The 26,706-nt window shown below is 43.6% G+C and overlaps 2 protein-coding genes across 3 annotated transcripts; both read right to left on the bottom strand.

Moving 5' to 3' along the window:
- Positions 1-105: 105 nt before the first annotated feature.
- Positions 106-6,689, bottom strand: LOC120828698 (putative helicase mov-10-B.2). The gene is made up of 11 exons (XM_078091257.1): positions 6,500-6,689; positions 5,590-5,789; positions 3,946-4,401; positions 3,429-3,645; positions 3,053-3,130; positions 2,558-2,717; positions 2,266-2,417; positions 1,455-1,622; positions 1,005-1,111; positions 698-897; positions 106-420 (listed from the first exon to the last, which is right to left on the bottom strand). Exons 3-11 carry the CDS (start codon positions 4,157-4,159, stop codon positions 247-249), a joined length of 1,470 nt encoding a protein of 489 aa, XP_077947383.1. The 5' UTR covers positions 4,160-4,401; positions 5,590-5,789; positions 6,500-6,689; the 3' UTR covers positions 106-246.
- Positions 6,690-15,476: 8,787 nt separating this feature from the next.
- On the bottom strand, positions 15,477-25,043 carry LOC120829842 (protein Wnt-2b-A). 2 transcript variants are annotated; one of them, XM_078091248.1, is made up of 5 exons: positions 24,398-25,043; positions 22,041-22,273; positions 19,511-19,788; positions 18,595-18,859; positions 15,477-16,677 (listed from the first exon to the last, which is right to left on the bottom strand). In XM_078091248.1, the coding sequence occupies exons 1-5, from the start codon at positions 24,577-24,579 to the stop codon at positions 16,448-16,450; spliced, it is 1,188 nt and encodes a 395-aa protein (XP_077947374.1). In that variant the 5' UTR covers positions 24,580-25,043; the 3' UTR covers positions 15,477-16,447. The 2 variants fall into 2 exon arrangements, with proteins under 2 accessions (XP_077947374.1, XP_040050292.1); XM_040194358.2 differs by having other exon boundaries at positions 22,053-22,273.
- Between the last annotated feature and the right edge of the window lie 1,663 nt (positions 25,044-26,706).

Here is a 26,706-nt window from a genome sequence, read left to right as displayed (position 1 = left end):
TAACCTTCTGTCAATTTGTTTGTATGTTAAAACATTTTCTTTTTTCCTCATTATGTTTTGCTTGAAAGTGGCTACGGCTCAGGGCTCAGCTTGTGTTATCCAGGAGATCAAAACAGGGAACACTGTAATCTGAACTGATCATAACTAATTATATGAACAGTGGATTTTCCCAGTAAGCCACTATAGTAAACCAGCATGCATGTAACCACAATACCTGTAACTTGCACACCTAAATTCAACCAATAATTATATTATTAATTGCACCTGCTGTGAAATGTCAAAATAGGCATTAGTTGTTGAAAAGAAAGTACTGTACCGTGATGCGGTTTGTAGGCTGGTGACCATGATCTTATGACTCATCAGCTCTGCTTTCAAAGGAATTTTAAATCTCTTGGTTTTTTGGTTCAAGTTGCAGCAAGACTAGAAAACCACAAAGCGAATACGTACACATAATATACATATATTTGCAGAGGTCACTAAAGTTTGTCAGGGATTATTTGAAACTTTCAAAAAAACGATCAAAGAGTGAGAAATATCTGATTGATATAATGTAACTCTTTATATGTGTTGTCTTTGTGGATTTTCCTCAACAATCCCCATATGAGATTGTGGTGTATGTGACTTCTAGCTGAAGTCTATTGTAGAGGTTTGTTTATTTTTGTGGGAATATGAGAAAAGAATATGATGAAATCCAGACCTTTATCATTTCGGGGATTTTTGTCACAGAGCAGCTCAGGGCGTACAAGCGGTACACACTTGGCTTGGCTATCTTGTCTTGCAGAATCTTCTCACACAGATTATCAGTTGCACTGTTAGAAGGAGCGCAAGCCAGGATGTTGCATGAGGGTCGCGTCTTTACTATCCGCTTGATGGCTTCCACCAAGGTCACTGTTTTGCCTAACCAATACATGTGAAAAAATACATTGTTCTGTATGTAAATACATACTCAAAGCAATGACATTCGGGCACCAGGAGGCCTTCACACACACATCCGTGCAGCATACCTGTGCCAGGTGGACCAAAAACCAGGTACGGAGCAGGCTTCGCCGAAGCAGCTACAATGTGTTCAACGGCCTTGCGCTGCTCCGGATTGTTCTCAAGCTCAAACGCCCTGATGACAGCGACACGGATATGCAAATAAATGATATCAGAGGTGAGGTTAGGAATCAGGAATCATTTATTGCCAAAATATGTCAAACATACAAGGAATTTGTCTTGGCGGTTGGTGCGTGGCAGTAGACAGTGTAACAATAGACAAGACAGCAGTGCACAAGTAATAAAATAAAATAAAATGAAATGCTAAAGTCAAAGGAGGCCATGCTCACATGCAGGCATGTTTACATGTAAGGGGAAAACTGCATTTTAGGGACAGATGGGATACAACAGTACTCATGTGTGACCTCGACTGTGTCACGTGTTCTGGATGTTTTGTCTGGAGCTTGAGGTTGTCTGACCTGTGCAGATGTACCCGGTGGGAAGACGACTGTCCAGTAGGAAACAGAACCTCCCGCAGTCTGCATTTGTACACCAGTTCTGCTGCTCGATGCTGGTTGCGCAGGGGCATGCGGTTGATGGCAAAGCTTATGTGGAACCTCATGCCCTCCTTGAAGCAGCTCAGGAACCTGCACTCAAAATTCACACGTGTGGTGCTATGGACCGAAAGACTTAACCAACTCAATTGGTGAGCACGGTGTAAGGAAAGAAAACGACAACTTAAAACAATGCAGGAAACAAGAAGCACTTTTAGTGTATAACAGGACTACTTTCTCCACTCTCCTCCAAGGCATTGATCATTGGTGTCATCGGCATTTGTATCAGCCTTCTCCCAACATTTCTCAGAGAAACAGAATCAAAACCAGAGGAAATTTGGAACTTATTTCAGTCCGGCCGTGTTCCAGAAAAGCTTCGAACTGTAATTTTCAGCCATCGCAGTAGTGAAAAGGGGTTTTCAGACAACTGATGGAAAACCGTGTCAATGTGTTTTTAATGCTGGTTTCTCTGTGCTTAATCATAGAACAGCGTAACCATTTAGATTGCTTGTTCCAGAAACAAATATCCCTTTGTTCAATTGGTGATTTTAAACAATCATAATTTTTATCACGCGGCCATTCAAGCACTTCAAGCAGCATGCAGTTATCTGTAGTTGATTCTATTTCGGAGCAATTCAAAAACAAGTGTCCGGATTTAATTGAAATAAACAAACACACCACCAAACAATTAAATAATCCATGTCCCATTTTCGTTTAGGAAATTGTCTGTTCTTACCCATCATTTAATTCCAGGTAGACTTTCTCTGCATCCACATGACGGACCCAGCTTATGTAGATTTTTCGAGGGAAAGCTTTCTGGTCTAAAGGAGTCAACCAAACCTGTAACCCGGACAGAAGCGATGGTGACATCCTAGAGATCCCTGCAACCTGGTGACACAGCATGTGAATACGTAACAAAGGATTTAAATCTGGAAAGCAATAGCAGTTGTGTCTATATATCTTGATGTGTGTGTGTGTGTGTGTGTATGAGTGTGTGTGTGTGTTTATATGCGTGTTAGGCACATCACCTGCAGAAATACTAGGTCTGTATGGCTTTTGTGACTGAACATGGACACATCCTGACTTAATTTCTCAATCTCTGTCCTCTTCTGGAGCTCCTCTATATGCAGCAGTAATTTGAACCTCTGCCAGTAGTTTATCCAGTTCAGAGGCATATTCTCCAGGTGCCTAAATAAGTAGCAAAGAAAAATGGTATCACTTGTACAGGCATGGCACACGCGTTTTTTGCATGAACATCCATGGCTCATTATATAAAAATGTGCTGTTGCATTACATTTAAAGACTGTCTACGTCAGAGAATATATTCTTAGATGTGTTCTACAAACCGGTATCTTATTACATAATCTCAAATATTATTGCCACATTTATCAAGGGGGGATGATATAATGAGTCGCTAGAGAAATATTGGTTCGTCCTAATCCAATAAACTAAATTTAACACAAAAAATGTGCACCTTCTCGTGTAGAGTCTGTGTGTGTGTTTGTGCCAGTCAAAATACATACATGTTGCATTGGTTGAGGTCTTTGACACAGTGGGGCATCGCATACAACTTCAAAGGCACCAGTATTTCATTTCTGCTTCTACAACAGGAGTGGGAAACCAAAGACGGGACAGAACAGGACAGGACCAACTCGTGTGACAATTACAAACAATCTGCTGTATTTAGATTCGTATGGGTGACAGAGGGAAACCAGAAAACAGTTCAAAAACAAAATCTGTTCACAGGCTTCCCTGTAAATTTGTATTTATTTAAAAGTCCACGTGATAAGATAATGAGGTATAATTAATCATTTTAATAAATATTGGGGAATTTGATGAATAATGTTCTACAGCATAATGATACAATATCAACGATAACATGACATTGAGTCGACATACCGTCCATCATCTTTTGGTACTGCAGTTTGGAGATCACACAGGTTTGTGGCTGTGGGGAGGGGCTCTTCACTGAAAAATGTTTGACGTATGACTTCCAAGAGGCGCATAATCATTTTATCTGAGGCCTGAGGGTGTGTTTTGAATTTAAAGACCAGTAAATGTTCGTAGAAGCCGGCATGCTCAGAGCAGAAATGGACCTTGAGTTTGTATTCTGCTCCTACAAAGAGCATCACAGAAAAAAAGGGTAGGATATTAGGATACATACATGCAATGACATGGACATAATGAAATGTGGATAAAAAGTAGAATATATGTAGAAGTATTTTTTTAAATGCTACTTTTATCATTTATTGTAAAATAATAAATATGTTGTAAACTACACAAAATCAAAATACATTGAAATTGTTTTTTGGCCTATTGGTAATTTATGTTCTATTCACAATATTGTTGTTGTTTTCCGTCACATCACTTCCAGCGCTGTTTTTGTTTCTAAATGGGACATTAGGAATTGTAATACCTGGTCCAAGAGGGAGATCCTTCAAAGTCTTGATATTGTTTCCATTACAGTCCGTGACAGTGAATATGTCCTTGACGAGCTCCGATTCACAAAAATTTAAATGAACTGTTGTGACACCACAATTTTTCACGGCAAGCGACACAACTTTCTGTTGGGCAGGAAATACATTTCTAAAATGGTCTATATTATCATTGCAATTACGATTAAAATACATATCCACAAGTCACACAAACACACACACAGCACACTTTTTTGCTTAAAATGTTGACTAAATGCCATGTTTTTAATTATGTAATCATCATTATAATATCTCTCAGCTTGATTATGAAAAAATATGACCTATTAGACCACCTCAGTCTCACCCTGTCGTTGCAAACAGTGAGGCAGATCTTCTCTTCCACCGAGAGAGGGTCTGATGTTACGGTCACACTGTGTTGATCGGGGATCAGCTGCGCTCTGTGTTGTTGGACAACAAGTGATACCGCGAGGCGTATTTTAAATTATACCCGCTGAAGATGAGCAGACGCACACAATGTCTAGAGTAATAAACCATTTGGGGCAGCCGCTGTCATCGCACGATTGAAAGAAGGTTTGAGGGCTTCGAAGAATTTTACTTTATGGGTGTGTTTATCAGGGCACTGGTTTTTCTATAGACACAAATGTCTATTTAGAAAATAACTCCTATTTGCTTAGCAACAAGAAATAGTTCCCACGTTGCAGCAGTCACGTTATAAATGGACCACAGAATTACTGCAGTTGTCTTCTTGGACAAAGCAGTTCTGTTAAAATGACGATACCAGTGGTATCAAGAGCGGCTCCCTGTCAACGTCTCCGGCTCGTTCTGTTATGTCTTGTTGTTGAATTGATTCCTCTCGTCTCTCGTCCTTGGTAGATGGAGCCGATTGGTGAGGCGGGTGAAGTGAAATTGTTTGGAAATGAACTGTTTTAATAGTTCTGATTTGTTGAGACTAATTCCAACCGGCCAAGAAAAGCTGCATGTAATCTCAACAAAACAATTGTCAATATTGAGGGTACGTGCAGTTGAAAGCCACAGTCTCCTGAATCATTCAACTGCTCTGCCCAACTGGTGGAGGGCCGCTGACAAACACCTCGGTTCCAGGAGCTGAGTTTTGTCAATAGCTCACTCGTTTCAGTACCTTATCTTAGCATTGTGTTATGTTGCTGTTTAAAGATCAGGATAACAAGGTATCTTTTGTCCCCTTGAAAAAGGTATGGTAGCCCTCTGTCTCCTTCATTATTTAAAGCCATACTGATATAATCCATCATCGGCTGTGAAAAGCCTTAAAAATATGGAATTTCAGTGTAATAATGTGACGAAAGCTGAGAGCAAGCGACTGCAGAGCTCATCTTCGTATTATTATATTATTTCATTATCCTTCATGAGGGCATTTGTTAAGTTTAGGACAAGGAATAGGAAAAGTTTTTAAAATCCATATCACACCATTCAGGTTTCAGCTTTGCAATGAGTCACATAAGTCAAATGCATTTAGAAAAGGATCATGTGAACAAAACCTAATTTATCTGTGACTTTTAACACCAGTCATGTAATGATTAAGTTAAGACACCAGCATTGTATGGCACATTTGGTCTAAGCTTTGTAATTACAATTGAAAGCTTTCTTACGTGTATTGCTGAAATAACTTTGCTATTTTCTGACGAGCTTCAATCTTTTGACAGGCCACCTCAGACGTCTGTACTTCACATTTGGGTGTGTATTGTGATGTTCCTGGTACTGCATTCTGGATGGACTCCACTGCAGGCGATGCTGCATGTAGCGGCTCCCCTTGGTGCTGGACGAATACACTCATAATGGTCCTGATGTACTAAAAAAAGACCCAGAAAATATCATTAACACACTGTCTGCAGTATAAGTTATAAGTTATCCCAGGAGTTGTGATTGCATTCAAATTGTAATAACCATGTGAACCTTTAGATTCTGGCTTGTGTTAAATCTTTCAAGTGTCATTATAACACCTGATCAGAGGCTAACATAGATCCCCGAAAATAAGGCCTACGCTCAATGATGCACCCTGACCTCGAGGTCAGTGACACTTGAAACAAAAACACAAAATACACAAATGTGTCTTATAACGTTAGTCAATTAAGTTAGCTAGGGAGCGTTAGCAGCTAATGCCAACTAGCTAGCTAAAGGTAATTAGCTAGTTGGCATTAGCTAATTAACAGCTAACTAAATAGCTATCGTTAGCTGCTAACTCACATGTATCAGTGGAACGCAGCCAACGTTAGCAAACGTAGAGCTAACGTTGCATTAAATGGTGCGACGTTTGAGCTTGTCACGGATTAAGGCAGCAAAGCAAAGAGTTGACGTTAATTACATTTAATGAACTCTGTGCATCGGTTAGTAACATGATAACTGACGGGTTTTCAACACGTTCATAGTCATACATAGATAGCATGTTACCTTTGACAAATAGCACTAAAGTTAACTAAACGGCTTCGATCACAAACAAAGCAAATCACAGGGATATAAATGTTACACATTTAACAAACAATGAAAGTTATAGTAACTTACTTTGTATGCAGACAACAAGTATTAACTTGCAGCACTGGCGACTGGGGGCGAATTAAATTGAAAGATCAGTTTTGATTTGAAAATAAATAAGTGCATCTTAGCAATTGCTGGTAATGCGCCTTTTAAAATGTAAACAGGTGTGCTGGAGTGTTTGATATCCAACTTCAGTCTGTTTTAGTTTGACTGACCACTAGGGGGCAACGCAGACTAATTCTTAGTGTTTGTGTTTAAACAGGCACTGTTCGATGTATTTCTTTGATATAAATGTCTTCAATTTTAGCAAGTTGCACAAATTGTAAGCCATCACTATCCATTTTGTGACTTCATTTTGTGGTTATTTGTTTACGCTCTTGAAAGTGCGATATAAATTAAGATGAATTTGAATTGTGTGTGGCCTTTTTTACGCTTCATTCACTTTAATAACAGAATTATAACCTTGTAAGTATTTCACTGATTTGGTGTAATTTATTATAATGATCACATTTTGTTTTATTGCCATTAAGCAAAGTAAGAGCACACTAACTGTTGCTGCACACAAATGAAATGAAATAATAATAAGTATGGACAGGGACTATATGTACGTATGTATGTAACACAAATGACTATATGTATGTATGTTATTTATATGTACAATAATTACCCGCAATAATAGAGGGTAATAATAGAGTCTCTTTGTTGTTGCGAGTTACAGGATTTAGATAAATCTCCCCCTTGATAGCAATGTGCATGTGTAACTGTTTATCTGACAAAATTGTCGATGCATTTGTGTGTCAATGACCCACAGAGACAGCGGAGCAAAGAAATTACTTAAACGGCCGCAGCTGCATATCCATGGCAACAGGGCGTTTCAATGGAGGGACATTATGGGCTAGAGAGCAGGGTAATGACTGCTCCGGCCGTCGGAATGCCTTGATCTTATCGCCACGGCAAGAGGGGATGCTCCTACTTTCTGATAGTCTAATAGCCCTTGCTCTAATAGACAGGCGGCCTGGGCCACCGGGGTCACTCAGAAACACAGGACCGCCCCTCCCACATACAGACTCACACACACACACACACACACACACACACACACACACACACACACACACACATTGGCACAAACTCAATGCCATAGGGCTGCATTGTCACAGACGCATAAGCACACAACTCTGTTCAGCTGTCTGACGATGTGCTGTTATAACTCTGACTTTGTGACTATTTAACCCAATACATTTGGGAGGGGAACGTAATCAAAGGACATTTTCTTTTAGGACGAAGAGAGAGCAGAAGATAAGAGTTTGTTGAAAACCTGTTGGCAGAAGAATCGCCTGTCACTTTTTTGGCACCCATTAGACACTTTAGTACTTGCATACCCTTGCAAATCTCACACAGCACGGCGCAGTGTATACATGACCAAATCCTATAAGTCCACTTGAATACTACAACAGACGTCTTCTAATCTGTTTGTTTGAAATTTGTGATGAATCTTCAGTTTTCAGCAGACCCAGTGCAAGCCTTATCCACACCTATTTGTCCATGTTAAGGGTAAAGTTATTTCTCAACACGATTTGGTGAATGCCAATGAAGGAGTGTGTGTGTGTGTGTGTGTGTGTGTGTGTGTGTGTGTAAATGTTCCTCTTTATCTCACTCAATGAGTGAGTGGAGGTTGGCTGTAAGGCTATCTGTCCCTCTCAGACACCCAATCTGTCTCTGTCACTGTGCCTGCAGCCTGTGAACACACACACACACACACACACACACACACACACACATACACACACACACACGCTCAAACAGACATATCATTGATTAATTGCCATTGGCAACATTACCTTTGTTGGATGCTAATATTGCATCAGTGTCCCCTTATTGTGTATTTGGCGTACAAAGCGACCAAAAATGTAATGCCTTTTGTAATGAATGACTGGAGTTGATTGTAATCAAATTAAGAATCTGAAAGTTTAACTGTATTAAACTCCCTCTCTGTCTCCGTTAAGGCAGGTGAGAGCTGCGCCTGCACTGAAGTGTCCCATCGAGTTTCCTGAAGTGGACTTATCTCCCACCATCCCTTCTCACGTCTCACTCCTGGGCTGAATCCCACACTCATGTCTCTCGTCTGTGCTCGTTCTTACACTAAGACCCCCCTCAACCACACAACCCCCTTACAGTTGGCAGAGTGCTGCAGGATACTCGAGGTAATGATCGGGTGTGTGAAAACCGGACGGTTAATGGAGACAGCGAGGATGTAGAGAAATATTGTTGGCTCTGACCAAAAAAATCCAGCTGATTCTCAGTGCACAGAAAAAAAGGAAGGAATCTCAGGAAGGAATCTTTAAGGTTTGCAGTTATGGCAACAAAAATCCTCATAATTATGTTTTTTCTATTGATTTAGGACACGATAGTAGCAAGTTGAAAAGCAATGAGGAATGCCACATTCTTTTGTGTAATCAGATATGTATTAGACCATGTGCACATGCTCAATGGTGAAGGATGGAGATGAGGAGGGAGTCATATTTAAATGAACCCCCTTGGTGTGAGGTCGGAATTGACCAAGACACACAAACAGTGTTGACATTGAAGACATAGGTGCAAGAGCCGTCCAATGTGGAATGCAAGAGTTTGTCATTCCACATTTGTTGATGCTTGCGGTTTTCTTCCTATGGGACACGTTGCAGTGTATCATCTATTTACACGGAGTGTAAATGGTTACCAAACAAACACGTTGCAGCGTATCATCTATACACACGGAGCTGCTTGAAGTTATGTTTATGTGGCGCCTGTAACGGATCCCTCGTTTTTATTTTACAATGGTTTTAGTAATTCATCCACAAAACGTCTCTTACTTGAATTATCTTTGGAAGGCGACAATGATTTGTAATAACTTTATTAACAGATCGTCTGTTACAATCTGGGGGTTGCGGCCTTTGCTGGATCTGTTGTGCTTGGTTGCGTATGACCCGTATGTACCTGTATAATCACGTTGACTTATCATTTCTTTAGGTCTTCCTGCATATCTGCATCCACTTTAACCTGGTGAGGTCCCTATTGTTGTGAAGCGGAACCTTATTTATTTTACTTTTTTTTAGGCTTTTCAAGCAGCTTTCATTCTTCCTCCTTCACTCTCCCTCTTCTACTCTGTACTCTGTATGGTGAAGCAGATGTTGCAACAGGTGGATTCACCACTTCCAGGGTGGCCATATTCACCAACTAACCCCAGACACTGGTGGCCTTCGACATCGCCTTCAGTGTGTTATGTTCCCTGTGCTCTTGTTGTTGTATGCGGCTTGGCTCTCCATGTGTTAAACAGCTGTTGGTGTGTGCTTCAGTGTCTGATAAACACATTAGACCGTTGTTTACTCCGCGCTAAACTATCGCAGCTCAAACCCTCGAATAGAGACGGAGCTCCAAGCCGATGAAGAGTATCGTTATAGTACTCAGGCTGCACGGGCACCCACACAAACACTTGACGACCTAGTATGAGTGTTTGTATACAGCGTGTCTATGTGCATATCAGAGTATAATTTCCATGCACAAGATGTAGACGCGGCATGGCGTTACCAGCACATGGTGTGGTGTGTCCCGGCAATTGTGGTCGACGAAATATCCCAATTCCTTTAGAAACCAACGTGACGCGTCTCTGCTCTGCTGAGCGTTGGTCTGAAAACAGTCCCGTGTTAAAAAAAGTCCAGATATGCACAGCAACAGTAAAACATCATCCATTGATTGGAAATATAATAAAATACTAGATATATGAGGTCAGACTCCAGCTCCGGGTGATGTAGCATTAGTATCAACGCTCGGTTTAATCCTGTGTGAAAGCTCGATTATACTTGATTGAATTATCTCCTTGCGGAGAGTGGGAGGCCGCGGCATAAACAAGTCACTCCGGACGGGGAGAGGGACGGATGAGTTTCCTCCTGTTGTTTTTGTTACACCAGCACTTTATTGTAAAACTGAAATGATATTGTTCCCGTGGCAGCTCTGTGTAAATGTTTTGTGCGCAGTATTCCTCCATTTCATGCCGAGCGCCTGCTCTGTTTACCACTGTTTACTGAGCGACTGAGGCTACTGTACTGTGTCCTTGGTCTCGGTGCTGGTGGAAGGTGAACCCCAGACGTTGGTAGGAGGGAGACTCTTTTTTTTTTTTTATTGCTGCTCTGGCTTTCAGACACCAACAGACAACCACATAAAGTTAAAGATCACTGGGCCAAATCTAACTGGAAAGGAAAGTTGAACATTGGCAGAAAACTGCAACTCAAAACACAAACAAACACATTCCACAAGGAGAGTGTTAGTTTGTGTAGTGTGAGTTTGAGATGCGTCGTACCACTGAATTTGTGTGTGGTTTGTGTTTCTAAAGGTGAGGAGTGTGGGAGACTGGGAGTGGGACGCTGGCTCCAGTTATTTGATAAACACATCGTCTTCGCTCTAAGCAACAATAAACACACAGTTGTGAACATGTTTGCGTACAGGTAGACACTCCAGTAGTTGTGTTAACATTTCCCCAATCTTCCACTTTAAGAAGCGTGGGCTTTGGCTATATTTTGACTCCTTCCCTTTGGCAGAGGTTTGAGGTGACGGAGCCTAGTAGAAGTCACAGGGATGAGATGGTTTGATAGTGTGTGTGTGTGTGTACGTGTGTGTGTGTACGTGTGTGTGTGTGTGTATGTGTGTGTGCGCATGCTTGGATGGCTTACCGCTATCTGTCAATGTCACTCAGGTAGCCATGGTATCACTGTTAGTGTCAGCATCGGTGTGTCAGCTGGTATCGCTCACTGGTATCTATGTCTGTGAGGCCTACATAATTTGACCCTGACCCTGTATCTCTCCTGTTTCCCACACCTCGGTCTCTCTTTGTATGTGTGTGTGTGTGTGTGTGTGTGTGCGTGTGAGAGAGAGATTCAGTGTGTTTTGTCGGCCCGGACCCCCAGATTCCTTGGTATGTTGGTGGAATTTCGACTATTTTACCAGGTCACTGTTGTTTGTGCCTTGCGAGGTGTGTCCGTAAATTCCCACACAGGGAGGTAGATAAACGCGCTCACGCTGTCACGCGTGTTTGCAAACCTCGTCACGTGGCCGCCCTCACCTTGTAGTTCAAGAATTCCCTGTGACCGACGGTCTTAAAATGTCAGGGTCAGCACCGGCGCAGTGTCGTTGTCCTTTAACCCTCATGGCGGCTGCCTGTACGGCAGACCTGCAGTCTGCTATCAAGCACTAAGCCCACCGGCAGGTCAGTTATATCAGAAATAAATTGGGGATGACAATTAGGCGCTGTGTGTGAGAAAATTCAGGTCAACATATGATATATGTGTTAACAGTTGGGGCAGTTGTAGAAGCATCAAAACTGTTTTACCTGCATTGTTGAGTGACTTCTGACATTCCTGTTTTACCAATGAAGGAGAACTGTTGGGAAAACTCCTGCTTACTAATTCTGGTTACCAAATAAACAATTGATGCAAGGTGGCACTAGTGTTTTTTACTTTGAAAATAAATCTATGATTGTTGCTGATATGTTATAGTGATGAAAATGAGTTGCTGTGAACCATTATGGGAAATGTTTGAGTAAACTGGCAGTTTTTATGTAGGTCTCTAGAGATAAGTGTTTTGTATCATAATGCTCTTTTCCCCTCATACCTATACTCTCCCTCTGTCCGTCTCTACACCACTCGGTACCTGGCAGGTCACGTAAATATTAGTCTGAGCTCCCTAATAAATCTGCTACTCCTGCTGCTCCCACAACCTCCCAACCCAAAGCTATTGGCTGCCACGATCCCTGTAAGATCCAGCAGAGTGAAAGCACGAGAGAGGGAAGAGTCGACACCGCGCTGCAATCCGCCGTGGGCTATTTTAATCCAGCCGAGCAGGTGCTCGTTTGAATGCATTCACTCCGGGGAAGAGCTTAGCCACACGAGCAAGCCGTTAATGTTTAGAAGGATGTCAACAGGCAATGGATCAGTGGCGGTCGTTCACAGTGCCGAAAGTTCTCTGTTGATACGCCTAAACTTGATGACCCCCCCCGACCTCAAACAGACTCTCCCTCCACCTCCGGGGAAAAAATGACCTGAGTTCCACTGCCCTGGAGGTCGACACACACACACACACACACACACACACACACACACACACACACACACACACACACACACGCACACACACACAGACACACTTGTAAGTTTGGAAGCACTTTCTGATCACACACATTAAGTGACTGAGTAGAAAGGCTCGCCAACATACCGAGGACTCTACCAGACAGGTGAGAGCTGAGCTCAGGGGGGCACTGAAGGGGTCTCATCCTGCCCTGCAGGTATGTACATGTGAATATGTGTGCAAAACAGATCGCATGGCCGACACCTAGACCACCCCGGGGGCAGTGTTATAGAGCAATTGTTTGTAGGGTCTCCGGCTATATTCCCACCAAGAGAGACCTGCATCAGTGGCAAGGAGCAGGAGAGAGGTGGATGGGGGGGGGGCGGGGTCCGAGGGATGTGGCAGGTGGGGCAAATAATGATGATGAATTGTTGGGAACGCGGAATCTTTTGGCTCAGATTAAAATCTGCTGATAAACATGCCCGCCAGGTCTCCAGGTAACCCTATACCCCCCCATCCTTTCTTCCCACTGTCTCACACCTCTTTCTTTTCTCCATCGCTCAGTCCAAGATGGATTTTAGAGGTTAAGTCTGGTCACTGTCTTGGTGGTGGGCTCTGTTCTGTCGTTGTACCTCCGGGCTCTCTGTTTGTTTGTTTGTTTGTGTGATGTGTGTGTCCGAGGTTGCATGCATGTTTGTGTACGTAATCGGAGTGTAGTTTATGCTCTATTGTCAGTGTAGTTGACGTGCATTACAGGCTGGACGTCAGCCTGAACTTTCACCACCGAGGCCCAAGGGGGCGTCGGGATTGAGAGAGAATGTGGAGGTGTTAAAAAAAGTTTGAGGACAACTGTGATGAGGTTAAGAAAAGGGTTGGAGCTGTATGCTCGACACTGCAGCGACGTGTGTGTGTCAGTGTCAGTGTAAAGGTACAGACGCATAACGTTTCCATTCTACCACATTTCCAAACAGAAAAAGCACACAACTTCACGGCTAGGATGCAGGTGATATATAAACATTGATCATAGAGACGGGACCTAGTAGTAACTTGTCCTTTGTCAAACATTGTGCTGGTTTCTGATCGAGCACATCCTGTGAAAATGCCGCAGCCAGCTGGAGGTCGCACTGAAACAGGAAACGTATGTTTAAATTTGACTGTCGTACCTGCTTCAATGCAACTGAGTGGGAGATGGAGCGTGTTGCAGGAGACCGTAACAAACGTTTAACACAATAACGGCAGCGTCCTACTACCTGGGAGGCAACCGTTACATTTCATTTCAACAAGACATATTTAAGTTCAGCTGGGCTACAGTCGGAACCGAATTGCTTGTGCCAGCGATTTGGTCCCGGTCATATTTCTTGGCTTAGTTGTGTTATTGGCTGAGAATTGCGGTTCATTACAACAAGGGCCTTGGGTCTTACTCAGAAAGTGAGTATTAGATCAATAACCAGGGATGACGTTGCTGCAATGGGGCAATAAATACAAGCAGTCAAGATCCATTATAAACAAACCAACACGTCCATAATAATCCCCCTCGACACAGGAAAACGGTGTACGCCCAACTGACACAACCAAAAAGTCATCTGTTCAACTGCAATGGATGGTCACAAAGGTTAGGTGATCATTTTAATGGTTGCCATCATTTTCTCTTCCAAATAACTTTGGCGCTCCAGGGGTTTGTTTTAAAAACTGTCGGATCATCTTTTTAGTGAAAACACTTGGGTTCCCAGATCTCTTTGAACTTGGCGAGTGCCATTTTTTCTCAGCCAATAACAACAATGCAATCCATTCTATTGACCTAAAAAACGTACGTGTCGATAACGTTAGGTTTGCTGCAACAGGAATGTCCTCTGGGACACAGATATACTTTGCCACAGGAAGCTGAATTGAATTGCTCGATAATATTACCGTCCATATTACCAATAAAGCTTATGTAATCTAACGACACGGGCGTCTTGTGTCTATTAAAATACAGAGGTTGACGGCTCTGTTTGGGGAAGATGGTAGATTTAAAGGTGAGTCGTAATCGAAAACTTTGATTACAAAGCAGCAACACGTGAGGATATTGTATTGATCGAAGAGACACAGAAGAGTAACTTGTGTAAAGTGTTTTCATCTCAGCCGATGTATGTGCGCAAGACAATTTGACGACAGAGGTCTTGCATTTCGTGTGTCATGGCTTTGGTGTGTGTAATCAGGCCCGAACATGGCTGCGTCCGGTCCCAAGTCCGGGGAGAGACAATCTTACCACTGTAACACATACATATACGGAAGAAAATATTGTTTACATGATACTTGTCTCTTAAATCTGTGGCTGTGTGCAATATCCCTTGGAATTCACGTTAACAAGAGTCTGTGGGCTCTTAACGTAACACACACTGAACTTTACTGAGAGTCTGGATAGCAGAGGGGGTTGAGACAGAGAAGATTGCAGGAAAGTATTCCCTTTGATAAGCCGGCCAAGAAGCCTTTGATTAAATGTGGTCCCAGCAGGAGACCACACTAGGTCCTCTGTGGCACGACCATGTCCAATCACCAGCTATCAACAGCCCCGGGTAATTATAGCCATCTAGTCATTAGCCTGTTACCCACCTGGAATTCCACAGAGCGAGGGGTGAGATGAGGCCAGCAGGGGTTGGGGTTTAGGTCGGGCTTCTAGTCCAACACTCCCACACCACACCCCGACTCACACAGAATCCACCTTTGTTACCGACATAGATTGTATTATGATTACTGCCCCAGTGCCTCCCGACGTAGGCTTGTGAGGAGTAGTGGTAAGTGTGTGTGTCTGCGTGTGTTTGCAGGTTATGACAGCGGTACAACGGGAACTTAACTCCGTCACACTGATTAGTTCGGCTCGGTCTGCATCTAGTTTGCCTGTGTGAAAAAAACAATCATTCCAGTGTCATAATAATGCACCATATATTTCATATGAACATCTGTTTTGATAAGGCAATATACACAATGTTATACAAGCAAGCTGGAGAGTAGAGAAGTGAAACTTGGCTGATGTTGTGGTGGCAGTCGTCTTACACGCTGAAAACTAGAGTACACTGTATAATCATAATAATTGTGCTCTTCTCTCTCCTCGTGTCAGCCAATGTAGTGCAGTCACATCCACGAATGAGAAATGAAACAACACTTTTTAAATAAATCACTTTAAACAGCTCGTCTTGTCTTTGTTTTTACTGTTGCATTTACTGTCCCAATGACGCACCCGTCCATTTATTCATCTAGTGTCCTTCTCCCTGTCCTCTGGTAGTCCTCTGCCCGGACTTGTGTTTGGCTACACAGCGCCAAACTCACACTTAGACGTCCACTTCTCAAAGTGCACTAGTCAAGCTACTTCCCGACCAAGTCCAACCTATAACCCCCCCCCCCAGAAAAGAACATTATGTGAGTATAGGATTTTGTTGTAATAATACTAGATATGTTTTAAGGCTCAGTTAATGTAAAACTGTGTTTTTAAGCATCGGGAAAGCAGCAATCCATCTTAGCCCAGTACCACACACAGGAAGAAAGGCCTACTGGACTGAGTCTTATAAAAGCAGGAGTCAATATAAAAGTCCAGTCCACCCAAACCCAAAAAGTGTTCACTGGTTTCACCGTTCCGCTGTGCTAGCAGTTGGGTCGCAGGGCCGTTCACAAACAGGGATTAATGGGTGTTAATTCATATTGATGGGTACTGAACTATAGTGCTTTCACAGAGACGGGTATAAAAGCCATGCAATGATGAACCAAGGAGGTGGCAGGGGCAGGGCAGAGACGCAGAGCACTTTCGGACAAACTTTCCCAGAATGCCATGTTCCACAGGCTGTCCCGTAACGGGGAAAGGGGTGGGGTTGCATTACAGGGGGCGGAGGGGGGGGCGGCGCGTCCTCAGGTCTGGTCCAACCATTCTGCACGCTTGGGCGCTTTGCACGTGTGTATGTCCACAGCTTCCTCGCAGTCCTTACACTCCACGGCGCAGCACCATTTGAACTTGCACTCGCACTTAGTGATTTGCTTGACTCTCGTGGTGTCATAGCCCCGCCCACAGCACATGACCTCACAGCCATCTGTGCCGCGTGATGTCTTATTGCAGACACGCCCGGCCGTGCCCAGGGAGCCTGCACGGAGCACAAAAGAGACATTTTAGCTTCAGGAAATGGTTATGGACACTTTAAAAAAAAAAAAAGACGTGACTTGTTTACGAGGCGCTAACCTACAAACTGGGGCGCCGAAATAATGCAGCAGCAGCCTGTATATAAACACGGTATGAACAACGTTCATCGCGTGCTGTATGTCGGTGAGCTAAAACCCAAACCCATTTGTAGGTTTATCGTGTTAGATTGTTTTGCAAGATCCAGGTAGTGGCCAAACGTGACATCAGGGATGTAACCGGTGTACTACCTAAACTTTGTTTGAAACCATGTGATTTTAAATTCAGCACAAAAAAAAGTAAAAGCCTGCCCAATAGAAACAAAAGAAATGACCTAATTGATTCTAATAGTGTTAATATTGGAATTACATTTGTTGACAGGGCTAGGGTTAAACAATTTTAGAAAATATAATCAAATTTTCATCATCATCACATGGAAAAGCCTTAAAGTGCTTGTGTTGTCATCCCATATTGCCATTTTGACACAATTTCTATTAATTGTTCAATCCTACTTTGCAGCCTTTTGTTCAACCTTCTGCAGTTCCTTTTACCAAACGAGAGATATCAGATATCTTCCCCTCAGAATTATAACTAGGCTACTCAATAGATGAAAGGATCCCATTTAGACAGCTTTAGATTTGTTGTTAAAGGCAACTAAAAACATAGATTCTTCACAAAACAACATACTGTTTTTAAAAAAAACCCACAAAACTAATCATCTCTATCTAGAAAAATTTTGTTACGCATACTAAAATAGCAGCCTGGAACATAAATTTGTTTACAGGAGGATTTATGTTCCAGGCTGCTCTTTTAGTAATTGCAATATTAAAAACATTTCCTTTAGCTCTGCAGTGGCGTTGCTGAGTGTATTTTATAGTGTTTAGGATTACCTAATATAGGGGCATATCGTCTGTCTTATGTGAATGTCATCCCCACAGAGATTAGTGCTGGTGTTTTGTGTGAGAAGCTCCCTGTTTGAACTGCTACCTATCACAACAAGCGACCCGTAGAACAACAGACCCACACACACAACTATGCCGTGTTGGTAGAGCGGCCTATAGTTACACTGCCTTTCCCAAGCCACTGCTCCCTTTGAAACCACTCTCTGCATGTGCATGTGTGTGTGTGTGTGTGCGCCCGCATGTGGGTGTGAGGGTTAAATGGACAGTGGAGCGTGACAGACAGACAGGCTCTCACACTCTGAGGCCCACTCTGCCCTCAAGCTACGCTTAGTTCAGACAGACGGAGAGGGAGAGACTGTGACAGACAGACAGAGGGGACTTTTTTTGGGGGGGGGAATTAGCTGCTTGTGTCCCTAGGCAGTAGATTCCGATGGGGAAGGTGAGAAAGAGGGGGAGGATGGACGGAGGGGACGAAGGGAGAGGGCAGACAAAGGCACAGAGGAAGAACTGGACAGAGCTTCTGAGTGATGGAGGTCTCCATGTAGACTATTGTAAAAGTTGGTTTGACGGTGTTTCATCAATCAGAAAGAGCCATAACTAATTGGACGTATTGTGCAACACTTCCTGTGACCACAGGGTTGTGTGGAATGTGTGCATATGTGCGTATGTATGTATGTGTGTATTTGTGTGCGTGTGTGTTGACAGAGACTGATAGAGGTCAGGTGGTCACAGAACATCCCCAGGGTACGAAGATATTAGCTTCCACTGACATCACACCGGAGTCCTGCTGTGTTATCTGAGTACCATTACACACACACACACACACACAAACACACTAGTCATGCATGAACATACACACAACATACACTTAACACCCCTAAAACATAACACAGTTGAGACAATCCATCAACGACTATGGGAAACGGCCTTTCTTCCTCTTTCAATCCAGTCAATCTTCTGTTTCCCTCTTTCTGCCGTCTTACCTGCTGTTTTGTCTTGCAGGCAGTAATCCGGAGAGTTCTCAAAGTAGACCAGGTCGTTCTTGGTGGCCTTCCTGAAGGCCTTGTTTGCCACGGCGAAGCCTGTCCCGTCCTGGTTCATCGTCACCTCAATGGCCCCGTTGTATTTTCTCCTCAGGTAGTCGCCGGTCTTCCTGAAGTCCGACATGGCCATCCAACATGTCCGCAGCGTGCACGAGCCGCTCACACCGTGACACTTACACTCCAGCTTCATGAACCGCTTCACTGCCTAAAAACAGAGCGCAGAGGGGATTGTGTGAATGCATTTGGCCATCTTAATGTTTGGTTTGACATGTTCTGTGAGTGCAGCATTAAGCATTCAGTGCAGAACTTCACCTAATTTCATGAAAACATATTTCTCACCTAATGCTCTAGTGGTATCTGGTCTTGTATACATTTTATTTGGTTTCATCTGCCACGGTTTCAAGATATCTATCCACCTCTGACATGTATGCCTCCACTGCAAGACAATGGCAAGCATTGCAAGAATTTACCTTGGACAATCCGCAAATCAGAATGAGGTTTTATCTCAACTAGTAATAATCCCTAAAGTCACTGGGTTATCTAGAGATATGGAGACTTTCTGGAAAGATACCCTTTCACCGACATTGGGCTGTTAGCAAAAAGCTCAGAGCCTATTTAAGCTTTGAGTTATGGTCTCTAACTGTAAATTCTATCCGTATACGGACACATCCAGTCAAAGGGTGTATGCAAGTTTTTCCCCTTCATCGAAAGAAATCTAGTTCTCAATTAAACAAATCTGAATGCAACCCTAGGAAGCTTATCTTATCCCCTGCCAATGTTTTGTAGGAACCCCTTGCAGATTTATCAAATCCCCTGCAAACAAAACAATTTTGTAAAGTTGTAATTGCGCACTTACAGTTCTGCCGCAGCGGTTGTTGTGCAGGTTCATGAGTGCTCGTGCATCTCGGACTGTCCTCTCTTTGGCATCGATGAAGGCTTTGGCAAACTTGATCCCATAGTTGATATTATCACTACAGCCGCCCCAGTCAAACTCTCCTCTCTTGTCGCTAGCCCGTCCCCGCTTGTGTGGGTCACAGTTACATGTTTTCAGCTCCCCCTGGCTGCAGGCGCGAGTAAGCGCGTACACCACTCCTGCTGAGGAGATGGCGTAGACAAATGCTGCTTCTCGACTGCCTGAGGAAGAGCGAGAAATCAACCTTGAGCATAGGCTTATTCAATAAAGAAATTGTTGTAACGGATATCATGCAATACAATGGATTTAAGTACGGCCTAAAGACAAGAGAAAAAAAAACAGAAAGAGAGTATTGGCTTATTAAACTGTGCAAGCCACATGCAGACACAGACAATGCCACGGGCAGGCCTGGGTGTGAGCCATCAGAACGTGGGGGTGCAGCTGACAGGGGGCATATCAGGCCTGATGTGGAGTATAGGACAGCTTTGTTTAAATATTATCATGGAAATAATTCCAGCTGCGGGGCTCTCCTCTGCTCACGTAAATTGTTTAAATACAGACACTGTGATACCCCATTAATCAGCACCAGGGTGATGTCATGGCAGCAGTTTCTACCATTACTGTGCTTTTCTGGTCTTCCAGTTATTTAGAATGTGAGTCATCTGTTGTGCGGCCAAAGACACGTTGAGAATTAGATCAAGTTGTTTAGCCGCAGTGGTCTTTTGTAATCGGCAGCTTGCTGTGAAGACATTCAGCTCACGAGAGGATTGACCTTTGTTGGACCGTGTCAACATTGAATGCCCTTCAGTCGGGATTTTCTGACATCCACCTCACGCGCATTCGACCGGCCCAAAGTTTCAATCAAAATATAGTTTTAAGGTCACAACTGTGATTTCTACCTCAATCAATTCAGGTGTCAATACAGGGCTCTTAACGGCTGCTTTTTTACTGGAGCTACACACACACACACACACACAAACACACACACACACACACACACACACACACACACACACACACACACACACACACACACACAGCATGATGCAAAGAGATGAGTGCTCCCAAAACATGCTTGACCATTTTAACCTCTTTAACACTTAACCTTTTACTCACAACTGTACAATCGCAACCACATGATTGCTGTTTCGCTCATTTGAATTTACAATGGACGGCAAAGTAAGACATTAATACATTAAGTGAGGAAATTGGGAATTATTGGAGTAACAGCACTTATAAAATCTGAAAAAAAGGCCGTTATAGTACTGCTAATAGTGTGAATGAATAACGGAGGGGAACCAGCTGAGGCTAGATGAGTTTGTGTGGTCCAAACTACTTGCTCTGTATTCCCTGGAATGTCCCGTTTCATCTCCAGGGTGTGGAGAAGGGGTCAGTGGGTACTGTTGAGGTGCCGTGTGTGGGGGAGGACGGAGGAAGGTATTGCTGGTCATCATTCAAATCTGTGCTGTTTGTCTGACAGTGAAATATCTCCCTAAATATTTACATCTACATTACTGTTTATTCCCGTCCTCCACACATGCAGCCTGTATCTCCACATCTCCTCTTTTTGTTCATGCACTTTTGAATCCTCAAACAAGCTTAGTCCGGCTGGCTAGAAGAGGAATAGTAGCCCGACTAGCACCTACAGTTTAAAAATCCCTACAATGAACTACAGCACATTAGGCGTTAACCTTTGTGCCAGCTACAAAGCTACAAACTCGAGAGAAAGTATAAACCGAACCATTACCACAAAGAAAGTAGCATCAGAGAGCCATTCATGCAACAGTGACTTACAGGTGCATCACTGCGTACACGCCCTGCATTCAGAATGCAGCTGTAATGACATTTAATGCAGAATGCACTATTGTTGCTAAATCATGTGTGATGGACAACTAACACAACTGTCACCATTTAATATTTCATGCAAAATAGCTGGCTGGTTAGGACACGAATGCTATCAGGTGTTTTCACTGAATAGCACCTGTTACTATTATTCACCATATTAATGGTTCAAAGAGTGTGCAGTTATAAAACCCTCCATAAGGAGGAAATATACATGCGCTGTCTACAAAGAGGGTTGGAAATGTATATTGTAACATGCATGTGTGCCGGCATGCATTTGTGCAAAGGCACAAATCTGTCGCACAGCTCAGAGGTTTGGCAGGAGTGGAAAAACAAAAGGACGACAAGCCTGCGTCTGGAAGCCTGTGTTTTTATTGACGAGGCGTACGGGCATTACAACAGTCCATTAGCATCTATAAACATGGAGCACCGGCATCCGCGAGAGGGGAAAGATCGGAGAAAGAACAGAGTGAGCGGAGATCGACGGAGAGGAGAAGGGACAGGCAGTAAAAATTGAGGAAGAAAGATGGGGAGTGCGATAGTGGCAGATGGTGTTCAGGTTTCAGACTCTGTGCGCATCTCTGTTATTTGGCCGCGATCAACTATTAGACAGGAAGATATGTAGACACACCCATTGACTTACTCCGTAGCAAGACACGTCCAAACACGGTGTGGTCGCGGTCCAGCGTGCTGCAGTTCCAGCGGTGGTGTCTGAATTGATGTTGGCACTCTCTGATCCACTCTTTGGTGCCCTCACCGATGGCCTGCATGATGTCTGGGTGGCGCTGACAGAGTTGCCGCTGCTTATTCACCAAGCCTGGGATGTTGTTGCAGATCACACGGGCCCCCAAGGCACCAATGTACCTGAAGACGCAATGGACACAAGATAAACTGCACCAACCTCCTTCAAAAGGATTCACGGGTATTGATGGTAAATTGGAATTAGTTAGCATAGGAGCCCTCGTGTGGTAGGGATTTACGCATGTGGACACACACACACACACACGCTTGAATGCGTTTAGTGGCGTGAACGAGAGCCGCGGTAACAGTCCTCTGTGAGTCAGAGTTCACTACACTTAACAGTTTAAGGTTTGCGAGCGGGAGGGGAGTGGAAACCATTTACTCTGCTCTTCAAATAAATAAGCACTTAACCTCTCCCCACAAGACCTGCGTGTGTATGTGTTTTCAAATGTTTCCCAAAGGAATTGTAGAAATCACGTCGTCACAAATCAGAGCTCGATGTCTAGGGGCCTCCAATAACCCTGTCAAACTAAGTCCCCGTTTATTCACCGCTCCTCTCTGCCTTCTGTCGGTTGGCTCTCATGCTCACACGCGCTTGTCTTTCATGCCTCGAGCCCCCTCCCCCCCCCGGCCAGATAAAAGTTGCTCCTGCGGTGCCCCATCGAGATAGATGCTGCATTGAGATTCCCCAGAAAATATGACCTGAAGTCAAGTTGTGTGTGCACCAGACGTTTTTTGCAGCTCGGTGGCTGCGGAGTTGTGACGGGCCAGCGAGTGGAGGTCAGGGAGCGTGTGGCTGTGTGGTCGTGTTTTACGAGGTCGGCCGATGGGAAGGAGACCGGAGGCTCTCTGCTCCCCAGAGTGGGATTAGAGAGGAGGAATAAGAACAGAGTGCTCATCAAAGGGACGAGCCAGAGCAGCAATTCACACTTCATTTTCTCTCTGTGAGTCAGGAGGACTTGCGGATTTTATAGGATAGTAAATCCTTATCCACAGGTCTAAAATAACATGCTGCAAAGCGCTGCGACTACACTGTGAATCGTGGAGGAGAGATAAGTGGGAACCGATTTCAAAATGTACTGACCGCTGGTATTACCGCCTTCTGCCGCGTCATATTCTCAAGCCCTTATTGAATCAGGAAACACGAATAATCTCTTCTCTCGAATATTATTAGTAACTTTTAACCCTTTAAAAAAATACTTTGAAGAGAATTTGTGTATAATGAAGTTGTTTTATTACACGCTCATATATCAAATATCTCCAACATCCCACCATCATTTCCCCGGATGTGTCCATGTCATCACTTATTCTACACCCACATGCATTTGATTAACACTTAGAGACTGCTTCCTGAGCACACGTGAAACCTATAGTCCAAACCCACACACACCGAAGTCCAACTACTCCCCATAACTAGTTTTAATCTACACAATATTAAGCATTCCATACCCGCCCACAGACACTTCTCTCATAAACACACTCACACATGGATGCATGATTGCGCAGGCAATGAGATATTTTGTTCACCCCTCACCATATATACTCTAGATGGCTGCTTTTGGGGTATTTTAGTGAAGTAATTTGTGCGCGTGCATTAATGCTCTGCCTTGTTTTGCTGAATACGCGCTCAGCCAATAGCGCCGACATCAATTACATTTATTGCTTTTTATTATTGCACAATGTGGCAGGACAACAGACTGACATGAAGACAAACCGCATTTCAGCAACTAAATCCTAAACATGATTGAATAATTCGAATAAATCGTAAAAAGCAGCTTATTTTAATTTCTTTTTTTTTTTTCAGGAGCAAATCATTTTGAATTAAATGAACTCTTTGCAGTTGTTTCCTCTTAAAAAACACCGAGGCGGCGTCATTCGGGGCTTTATGAACAATGCGTTTAGATTGTTTGCTCCAAATTTCAAATACGTTTAAAATATTACAACATTGATGAGAAAAACCCTGTTGGCACATCTTGCTACAACAAGAGATCAAACCCTGTAAGTCGTGGGTTTGAATTAATTGAGTGTTTTTCGATGCCAATTCGTTGGCAAAAATACAACAGGCTGAAATCTCAGCTTCATTTCAAACGATTTAGAAAAACGACGAATGTTCAAGCAGTGTTCTATTTGCTTCAGTAATTATCACCATCATTTAGGATAAGCGGTGTCTTCCCCAAAAAATCTAATTGTGATCCCCTGAATGTGGCGGTCCGGCAGGTCGGCCTGTAGGTGTGACATTGTACTCACCACCATGACGAGTCCACCCGAGGCGTCACCAGCAGCAGCAGCAGCAGACACGCACAGTAAATCCTCGAACTGGCACCGGGGTTTTGGCATGAAGAAGACCGGGTTGGGAGTTTGGCTCCCGGCGAACCACAGCTCCGAACCCGGGCAGCCCGGAGGCTCAGAATCCGGTTCACACCCAGCATGACTGCGCTTTTTTCTTTCTTTCTTTTTTAACCACGAAAAGTTCCCCACCCCAAAAATATAAAGCTTTACGTTGGGACGTAAACAATTAATACGTAAGGTTTGATGTGAAGTATGTCAAGCACCCATTCAAAAGACGGGCCTCGTTATCCAGTGTGTAGCTCCATATCAACAGCGCGACTGTCAGGAGTGCGAGGAGCGCGTTTTCTGTGCCATGTGCGCACCGGGCTCTCCACGGAGCGCCGCTGGCTTCCGACTGGAGGTTTACCTGACCAGGCGGAAAAACAAGTGCCGTATTCTTTTTTTTTTTTGTTCACCCCTCCAGTCAGGTCCCCGACACGTATCCTCCGGATCACGGCTGGAGCGAGAGGTCGCGGGAGTTGCGCGACTCGCAGCAGTTGTGTGGACTTGGTGACTCTGCGGTGGGTCGGATGCCTGCACCGGACCTCTGCTTTATCAGCGCGCTGCGGGCAGACTCGTGGCTGAGAGAGAGAGAGAGAGAGAGAGAGATGAGGAAGGGAGGGAGGGAGAGAGGGAGGAGGTGGGTGGGGGGGCTCATCGCTCCCATTGGGCAGACAGAAGGGTTACAGAGTTTGGCTATAGGAAGGAGATATTAAAGAGGGATGGCTGGAGAAAACTGTGTGGGGGGGGGGGGGGGGGGGGGGGGGGTGATGATGCTGTTGAGGTCGAGAAGGTCCAAATGTGCGAAGTCAATCTGTAACCAAATTGTTATAATTGAGGATGGCGCCTTCATTTTACAACCCAGTAAAACTGCGTAATTAAATCACACGGAAAATGTGTTCTTTCATATTTTAAATGGGTATTTTCCATTCTTGATTTATGATGCAATGATTGTTCGCCAAAGAATAACCAGAGACCAATATGCCCCTTTTACACCAATATTTTGGGAAAGACTTTGTTAATTCCAGTCACAGATTTATCTTAAATATGTATTCTCCCTGAAAGTCTTTTGTTATTGTCTATTCATTAGAATCAACATAATCATATTCAGTGGATATATATATATATATATATATATATATATATATATATATATATATATATATATATGATTGTATTACTTCTTACACAGTTCTACAGCTTTGACAATAGAAAGTTAATGCAAATATCAAACATGGGGTTGCAGGTAAGTCTTTAGGCTAAATGTGGCGTATTTCCATCGTATCCAAATCAAGTGCTGTCCCTGCAGTATGACACCTGTGACGTAGGTCATTATTCTGGGTGTTTTTTACAAATAATAATAATTTAACTATTTGTAATGCCTGCACCACCTAGCAGAAATAAGAATAGAAAAGCAAAGGGAATGTTGGACTCAGAGAGCAGAGCCAAATGATCCAGTGGAACGGCACTATGCTTAAATATGAACCACATGTGAGAGTGCTGAGACAGCGCTGAATAAAGCACACACACGCACAAACACACACACGCACACACGCGCACACTGGAGAGAAACCATCCTTACCTTTTCCCCCCATGCGTGTGTGTATCTTGAGGCTATCATCCATTATCAAATGTCCACAAATGTCTCTTTATTCTTGAATTACTCCTAAGAAGTGAAAATCCTAATTTTGGGAATCCAAAAATGATGAACTGAAAAACTGAAAAAAACCCCTAAAAATACACTTTTTCTCACCGTTCCTGTCTGTGTAGACTTGACCTTCTCCGGGGTGTTTGTGGTCTTGTATTAAAAATACCTCAGTTGATTCAGCTGACCCGGTAATGCTAACACACAAACAAATTAGGAAAATCCCTGCTGGAATTGAAACAAATTAGCTATAGCTGTCGCAAACTGCTATTTCATCGGAAGCTTGAGAGAACGGCTCAAGTGTTTACGCCAAAGCTGCTGTTAAAGCTAAGCTCCTTTTACAGACATTTGTATTTCTGCTTAGAGCTCGGCGAGCAGGCTGCTGGCCGAATGTGAAACACACACTTTTCAGAGACGGCCACATTCACAAACACTCAGGCTAGAGTGGGTACAAGTTTGTGCGCTGCAGCTTAGCTCACAATTTTCTGCTAAATCAAAAGGAATTAGGGAAGCACAAACATGACTGAGTTATGCTTTGTCTCCCATGGGGCCGGAGCTGGAACAGACTCTCTCTCTCTCTCTC

Source organism: Gasterosteus aculeatus, chromosome 2 (genome assembly GCF_964276395.1).
Source record: "Gasterosteus aculeatus chromosome 2, fGasAcu3.hap1.1, whole genome shotgun sequence".
In the NCBI taxonomy this organism is placed as follows: Eukaryota; Metazoa; Chordata; class Actinopteri; order Perciformes; family Gasterosteidae; genus Gasterosteus; species Gasterosteus aculeatus.
Note: the sequence above shows the minus strand (reverse complement) of the source record. Positions and strands in the feature narration are given on the sequence as shown.